The 8,749-nt window shown below is 39.5% G+C and overlaps 1 protein-coding gene and 1 long non-coding RNA gene across 2 annotated transcripts in view; one reads left to right on the top strand and one right to left on the bottom strand.

Annotated features, from left to right (window-relative positions):
• LOC145455467 (uncharacterized) overlaps positions 1–8,749 on the top strand; it is a 286,288-nt gene that overhangs the window by 159,580 nt on the left and 117,959 nt on the right. The window lies entirely within an intron of this gene.
• LOC145455463 (GTP:AMP phosphotransferase AK3, mitochondrial-like) lies at positions 278–6,369 on the bottom strand. Its single transcript, XM_080333444.1, has 2 exons — positions 6,011–6,369; positions 278–1,748 (listed from the first exon to the last, which is right to left on the bottom strand). Exons 1-2 carry the CDS (start codon positions 6,323–6,325, stop codon positions 1,371–1,373), a joined length of 693 nt encoding a protein of 230 aa, XP_080189570.1. The 5' UTR covers positions 6,326–6,369; the 3' UTR covers positions 278–1,370.

Genomic DNA, 8,749 nt, shown 5'->3' with positions numbered 1-8,749 from the left:
AGTAGCAAAGCTAGTATAATTTGAACTTTTGAAAGTAGCCACCTCCCATAACTACTGTAAGTATACGACCATCTACTATTTGAGTACTTTTCACGCATTTCATTTTTCATCACAACTTTCAATTAAGTAGTATTTTACGGTATTACAAGTATTAATTAGAGTTCAACCGTACCCTTTCTAGGTACAATGAGGTGTTACCAATTGTGCAATCCAGTCGTGGAATAAACTCCTAACTGCATTTCCCTCAACTCCTCAGCACCAAGAGTGAGATCTGGTCTGTCACAAATGCTAAGCAGCATAATCTTACAGTATATTTCATGGTAGAGATATACCATTCAATTGCATACACATTAAAAATCGGTACATATTATGACCTGATAGCATACAGTGGCAACATAGCAAACCAGGGATGCCAGGCGTGGAACTCTGTCCTTCATCAATAGATAGTTCAGTGGTTCTGGCGCAGGTCCGCCAACCTATTTCAATTTTAATTTGCATTGCAACATGTAAGCGGTTGAAGGCTTGTCTGTTAATTATAAAAATGAAACACATAATGTTAAGTTGATTCAGAACACTTTCCGAAATGAAATAGAGTTCATGGTCAGCTTTGGAAGTTCCAATTCTTTATTTTGAGTTGCATCAATTTTATTGTCATTGGAGCTGGTCACATGGTCACAATGATTCGAGTATCATTCAAATCAGAATCGAGCATTAATTCTAATGATTTGAGTCGAGTAGCTGGAGATGATTGTTTCGAGTACAGAAATTATATGCTCTTTGCCATTTAGAGGTAACTTATCAACGAAAATGATCGTTTCAATACTATTTTCACTGTGAAAGCCTTGAAACCGTGATTGGTGGCATTACAAAATACAAAACATGTAGTAGGCTACAAAGCTAGGCACATTAGTGGAAATGACTTATCAATGAATTCGTGACCCTGAACAGCCCACAGCATTGTCACAAAGTGCAATGAAATAGGCATGGTCGAAAACATATCAAATTAAAAGTGGCATTTTATTCTATAATTCTATGTGACAGCATCAAGGTACATATTTGCATTGCGACTTTCCACATATTTCATGACACTGCGTCACAATCTGTGATACTTAAACACTTGATTCTGCCCTAGTCATACCGTAATTACATTTTGGATTGATTTTGATTCTTGAAATTCCACCAGTTTGCAAAGTTTGTGTTGAAAATTTACCGTTCCTGTCTAAAAAGGTTGAGAACCACTGCCGTGTTGAACAAGACGTTTGATGTTAGCAAAGCTTGATCATTAAAATCAAAATTGCACACTAGCCAAAAGCTCATAATTATTGCTACTTGCATGAGAAATAGGAAAGTTGTAAATGATTGGTTCGTGATTAACTCCGTAAATCTTTTTCAAAAGGCAAATTCTTCAAGTGTTTGACAACCCAAGGATAGATCTTGTCTGTTTCGTTACCAGAGAATGACTTCAACAGGCCTTTGTTTATGTAGAAATCAATGACTGGCTTGGTTTGGTCAAGATACGATGTCAGACGTTTTTGTATTGTTTCGGGTTTGTCATCCTCTCTTTGAGTCAAAGGTTCTTGAGTGAGGTCGTCAAAACCGGAGCGCTGTGGGGGGTTGAAGCTCTCGTTGTAAACGCGCCCGCTTTTCATATGAATCCATCGTCCGCTCAAGCGTTTTATTATGGTGTCGAACGGAACATCCAAATTTATGACGGTGTCAATGGTCGCTCCCTCGTATAGTGAATTCGCCTGAAAAGTGAAAAGATTTTTTAGTTTCATTTAAAGATTTTCTTGGAGGTACAGAACTTCAATATACAACGGATTAGTATATTCATATTGAAATGAACCCGAAAATTTTCGGCTGACGCTTGTCGGGGGTAATCGTCATTTAATGGTTGACGAGCCATTCTTGACAAAAGATTCCTGCCCGAGATTCAATCAAAGGGCTCTGAAGAATTTGAAGATTATAGGCTACTTGTAGTCATGAATCTTCAATTACAAGTAATTTTAAACTTCTGTACGGCACCACAAATCATTTATTCTCGACAACTCAGGGAAGTAGTTAATTTGCTTGGTTTTATTAACATATTCAAAAGATATACAGAAAACCTGAGCAGTGTACAGCAACTATAAATTTTCAAAGCTAGGACAAGCAGTTTTATCGGAGTTGCCGCAACATATCCAAATAGAGATGATAAACACAATTTGATACCAGTATTTGACATTGGACCTGAACTTAATGCTTGATAATAAATGTGATTAATTTGATAGACATAGACATGATAGACATTATACGCTCCTTGGTGCTAAGCAAGGCTTTGGAGCACGAGCCGGAGCTGTGCATTTTCACCAGAGCTGGAGCTGGAGCCGAAGCTCTACATAAAATTCAGCCGGAGCCGGAGCTGGAGCCCATTATTTGAGGAGCAGCTCTGGCTCCGACGTATTTCATAAGATGCTATTATATATGCAACAATCATATCTGCTGATTTCACATAATTTAACAACAGGCCTGAATTTTAATGCTGTACACAGCAATGGCATGGAGTAAAGTGCGTTCTAATGCAACTATGATGTTATCGACAATTGACAATTATTCATTGTGACGTCACAAGCCAGCACAGCGGCACCTATGTCTTCGTTGCTGCGTCAGATGTTACTGGCGGCTGACAGACTCTTGATTACTATTGATAACTAACCTAGATTAATAATCTATATAGACCAGGGATGGTCAACCTTTTCGGCTAAAGGGGCATATGCAATTGACAAACGAGTGTGCGGTCCACTCACTAGCAGTGCCAAGCACGTAAAATTTTCAAAGTTTATAAATGAACTACGTCAATAATATCATTACTTGAGTCATTGAGTGTATTGCGGGTCTACTGCATACCGCCCGCTGGGCTCAGTTTGCATGGACACGACTATTTCTCATCTAGGAATATCGATATCGAAGGTTTCCGGTAATATGCGACACTCATTTTGTGCCTACATTTCATCGTCGACGATCTTTCTGCGAGCGCAAACGCAAAAAGACTTTCTCCCGTAAGTGCGAATACAGTTAGACTCAATCGGGTAAATTATGCGTCTTTTTTTATTTTCAGGAGGGGGTATAGGCTACCAAGCAAGAAATCGTGTGACAATTAAACACGAAGCGTGAAGAAAAATTTCACTACTATTTTAACAGCTTCTTGGAGGTACAGAACTTCAATATACAATTGAATAGTATATTCATATTGAAATGAACCCGAATATTTTCGGCTGACACTCGTCAGGGGTAATCGTCATCAACTAGTAGGGAATTCGAAAGAACAACGTATATCAACAATCGTAACAAAAAATATGACGTCACCAGCACGAAATGTCGAATACGAGAGCGTTCAATGTACTATTTTTAGATGATTTTTAGACTAGGCCTACTATTTTAGTTTATTGTGATGTACGACGATTTACTAAACATGTGACTGGACCCTGGATCTGCCAATGCGTCGGAACTGATATTTTAGTCATCAACATCCCAAGTGTCGCAGCCAGACTTGTAATTTTTGGTTGGCCTTGCAAGTTCCCAATCTGAGCAATTCATTTTCGATAATATAACTGGATTTCGATAATATAACAGGACAGGATATTACCTCGCAGTCCCCTCAAAACCCTCTCGCGTCCCGGCCCGCGCGTCACAGGTTGGCCACTCCTGATATAGACAGACCCACTTGATAGTTTTCAGAGCTGGAGCCGGAGTAGTGATAATAATGCGGCTCCGAAGCTGGAGCCGGAGCTAATGTATGATAGATGAAAGCTCCAGAGCCGGAGCTGGAGCAGTTGACATTTACGGCTGCTCCAAAGCCCTGGTGCTAAGAGTTGATTTATCAATGAGAATGATAGAAGGTCGTGGGTTCAATGCCCGGCCGGGTCAGACCAAAGACCTGAATAGTAACACTGGTATCCATGGCTTCCCCGCTTGGCGCTCAGCATTACCAGGATAACATGGAGGGATGGTGCTGGTGCAAGACTTGAAAAGACTTACAAGCCTATCTCTACATCCTTCTTGTCCAACGGCATATGCACATCATGTACTCTAGGTATGCATATGCAAAGATCGTGTGTATGTTTATCATGAGTCTGCGTATATGCCGCAAAAACAGCAAGGACAAAAATACATAACATCCTTTCTATATGAAATCATAATGAGGGATACTTGGATACTCGATTCAGAATCGAATCACTTATGTACCGATTCTGCCCAGTCCTAGCCTAATCATAGTCTTATATGTCATATGTGAAATGGCTACTGGGGTGACTTTAGCACTGCCGGGTGACTTTGGCCGAAAACCAATATTGGTTTCTATTGCACACATCGAACAATATATCGATGTATGAGTACTTTGAGCTATTGTTTAGGAACAATCTTCATCAATAGAGTGCTATTATTGCAAATTTCATGTTTGATACAGCACTTTTACATGTTCGCAGCCATTTTTATATTGACAGGTGTGGTAAAAAAATTTCACCACATGCAAATTAAGTGTTTGAGGCAATTTCCTTTCATTTGCAGACAAAGGCTATGTACCTGACAGCATTGGTTTTTTTGGGCGAAACTACAGTTCGTTATTTCAAGATTGTCACAATCCTGTGGCTGATCAATTTTTTTAATTTTTTTGCAATTTATGCGGTGACTTTGGCCAGCTATTTAGAGTCAGCTAAAATGGGTATTTTTTGCATCAAGATTAATCTTAGTGTCTGTATCTTCTAAATAATTAAATGCCAAGGAAATATAGAAGAAAGCTTAGTGTCAGGAGTTATAAAGACTACACCGCAGATGAGATCCAAGCGGCACTAAGAATGATCGAGGAAGGAATGGGCGAAAGATCTGTGAGTGTATAACTGGTATTCCGAGACGGACTTTACAGAATGAAAGGATAGTAAAGCGTCCGAAATCACCGGGAGGCCAGCCTGTTTTATCACCAGATTTAGAGAAGAAAATTGCAGACCATTGTATGGCGCAGGAAGATTTTGGATTTCTTGTAGACGAATTTTGTCTTAGGAAAAGTATCTCGGGAGAGGAGGCTGCGAGGATAATTGCCATACAAGAGGAGAAGAAGGCTTCAAAGCAGAGGGAAAATGGTGACTAACCATCAACATCCCAACAAAAAAGAGTTGAATCAGTCACAAGCACTCAACATGAAAGTGATGACGATTCTTCAGAAGCAGAAAATTTCCAGGAAGATTTATGTGATGATACTGTTAAAGTGGGAGCATTAGAGAAGGAGTTGAGAGCAAAACCAAAAGCTGGCCAGTATGTAATAATTGATTATGAGGGAGGAATATTTCCAGGTGATGTGGAGAGTACAGAACAGCATTGTGCAGAAGTCAGTGTTATGCAAAAATCGGGAAGCAATTGGAAATGGCCAATTCTAAAAGATCAGATATTCTATTACTGGAATCTCCGACCTGGACTTACTGAATGCTCGTGGAATCTACAAAGTGAATGAACTTGAAGGGCATTGGCATTGAACTACATTTTGTCATTGATTTGTTTAATTTCGTTTTATTTTTAGTTTGAACATTTTTGTGGTTTTGCGTTGAATTAAAGTCTGAAAAGTCATCATTGGTTGGATACTTCTTTTTTAAAAGACTGTAGGTGGCCAAAGTCAACTTCTCAGCTTGTGTCATTGGCATATATGATTGCTAGATGTCCTGGAAGTACAAAAATGGTGCTTGGCTAAAGACACCCCATTGCCGGGTGGCTTTGGTCACAACAGAAAAATTGAAAAAAAAATGATCGAAAACATGACAATAATTTTCTTTCACAAGTTTAATCCATAGATCTAAAACTTCCGCCCATAACAAAGTTGGAGAAGGCAGAAAATCATAACATATCATAAAATAATTTAACATTGAATGTGAAAAGTGGTACAAAGTCACCCCGTGGTACGGTACTATGAACATTTTGGTGATGAAGAGACAATGGAATCAGAATCACGACTCGAGTGAGACTCAATATCTGGTTATTACTGTACCTGAAATATAGACCGTGGGAAACCATCAAGCACCCAACTTCTTTCCTCTGGAACCATTTTCAATTGTGAGAGCATCAGTGGCACAATGACATCATCTGGTACAAGTTCTCCGGCTTTCATATACTCTGTTGCTTTGACCGCTAACTGATTCTGCTTATCCTCCAATCCCGACCGTAATAAATCTCCAGATGACAAGTGATGCATGTCAAAATCGCGACACATTCTCGCCGAAATGGTTCCTTTTCCAGATCCCGGAGGCCCAATAATAAGGGCATGGATTGCACGGCTTGCATAACAACGCATCATAAGCCGCATGATTGTGATATGACAAATTGTAACGCTATCTATGTCAATATAATCTGCAGGGAGTGATTTAACTGTTAGACTTAAGGTACAAACTATCAAACTAGTTGGTTGGTGGTCAACAAACCACTGTTATTTTTAGTTTTAATTCAAGTTGCGGGTCTCAAAAAGTGAGTACCGGTAGTTCAAGTTCCACATTAAAAAAGCAGTTGCCAACCAACTAGAAAACATCCTGATACCGGTGCTCTGCCAGTGCCAGCTCAGAGTCATCACTGCTAACAGTGTCGTGGCCAGGGGATAGGTTTGGGGGGGTCGAAATCGCTCTCATTTATGCTGATTTGATAAATAAAAATGATTGAGTTGCTTCAGGATTGCATCTAGTTAGTCGCAGATTTTTAACCGATTGGCGCCGGCTGCCATTTTCAAAAAATTTTACTATATTTTTCAAAATCGAAAAATGGTACCTTCCTGGGATTCGAACACGGTAAAAAGGTATCGTTCGATTCAAAATGTCAACACGCAGCCAATTGCGCCACTCAAACCGACACCGCCGCTGTGTCTGATTACTTATATCAAAAGCAAGCAGAGAAAACGTTGGTTGGAAACAGAAATGCTAAATTGCGTACCTTAAGAACCTTAGTATAGGTATTAGATGACGATAGAGTCTTATGTATTGGATAGGCACAGTATTCATCGTTCTAGAGCAGGGGTGGGCAATTATTTTCCCCCGCAGGCCAAATAAGAAAAATAAATACGTTGGCGGGCCCAGTGAAAATGTTTAGCTATATTCTTCAGCATATTTTAATTTTATTTCTAAATCACATTGTTAATAAATGCTGCTCCTTTAATGTGTTGATATTAGGGAATGAAAAAGTGACGGTTAAGTAAAAAATATCTATTTGCTGTCATGATTTGAAACATTGTTAAACATGATACATTTTTGCTCTCTTCAAACCCCTATTCAAGTTCTTCTATTAAGACTCTAAAGCAGCGGATCTCAAACTTTTTTAGGCACGTCTCCCTTTATGATAGTGAACAATTTTGAACCCCCTTATCATGATATCACAAAATGCAACCAGAATGCTAGCAATCCCCACGGATAGTTTGATGGCATTGGACATTATGGCTGTTGCTCACGGTTGTAACCAAGTCACAAGACTCCGAGTCACAAGTCAATCTCACTTTTATAGTTTTGACTCGATTCAAGTCGAGTCATTTCAATTCACCACAGAGTCAAGTCCGAGTCCAAGTCAACGAGCACAGGGTCGAGTCCGAGTCATGGAATTATGACTCGAGTCCGAGTCCAAGTCATCGTGTTGACTGCTCAGTTTCAGTTAAAGTCTTAGTAAACCCACTTATTATAACTCTGTTTGGTGATATCGAACGGTTCGGATTTAAAATATACCAATTTTCCTCACTCTTAGCAGTTTCTGGTTGCATTTTCAAGTACCAGTACTAACAGATGAAATCCCGAAAGTGTGTTGGCTTCGGAATTACAATGAAATGTCGGTCTTGGCCGTCTAAGTCTCGAGTCGAGTCATACACAGATTGACTCGAGTCGAGTCATTTCCGTATTTTGAAAAAATGACTTGAGTCAAGTCGAGTCATCAGGAAATCGTGACTCGAGTCGAGTCATGACTCAAGTCATTACACCCTCCTGTTGATAAGCGAATCATGAAATATCAAAGTTGGACAACACACAGAGTAGCAGCTATAGCCTAAGCCAGGGGTCGGCAACCTTTTGCTAGTCACGGGCCAAATTTCGAGTGCACAACATTTTGGCGGGCCGGAATACTATATTTATCGCTCACGTTGGTATTATTACCCTATAATGCTGCAATCTCAATCATACAAATCACAAAAAGAGCAAAACACATGTATTTACACTTCAACAACGCAGGATAAATGTGACACTTGGCGCAGCTTGCTTTGTGATAGGTTTTCAACTTCTGGTAACAAGTCAGATAAAGCAAGAATCAGACAATATTCTAAATGGGCGTTGGAATACGTGATCTTAGCTTGCTCTTCGTGAATTTCATTGTTGAAAACAAAAGTCGATGCCATTTCTTTTGCATTGTTGGTCAAGCTAGGATGAAGACCCATTTCAAGAACGTACTCTTTGTCAAAGTCATTCAGCGATATGCTTTTTGTATGAAATTTGTCATTCAATTCAACTGCATCGCATTTCAAATGGGCCCATTTGCAATTTTCTGGCAATGGTTTTGGCGTCCACATTAAACGGAGTACTGAGTAGTCAGAATTTATTTTGTACAGAACGAATGTCGGAAAAGCGGGTGGAAATTCAGTAATTAAATTTCGTATATCACCGCAGTTACAAATGTATAGTGCTGGTACTAGGTTTACTCTACTCCAGTATAAGAAAGTGAGCATAATTTTCTTTGTACTGTTGACATCCCATAGTCGCAGTTCTGTTTC

Source organism: Botryllus schlosseri, chromosome 14 (genome assembly GCF_051294905.1).
Source record: "Botryllus schlosseri isolate E-star chromosome 14, Bs_hap1, whole genome shotgun sequence".
Classification (NCBI taxonomy): Eukaryota; Metazoa; Chordata; class Ascidiacea; order Stolidobranchia; family Styelidae; genus Botryllus; species Botryllus schlosseri.
This window is presented reverse-complemented; position numbering and strand designations above follow the sequence as displayed.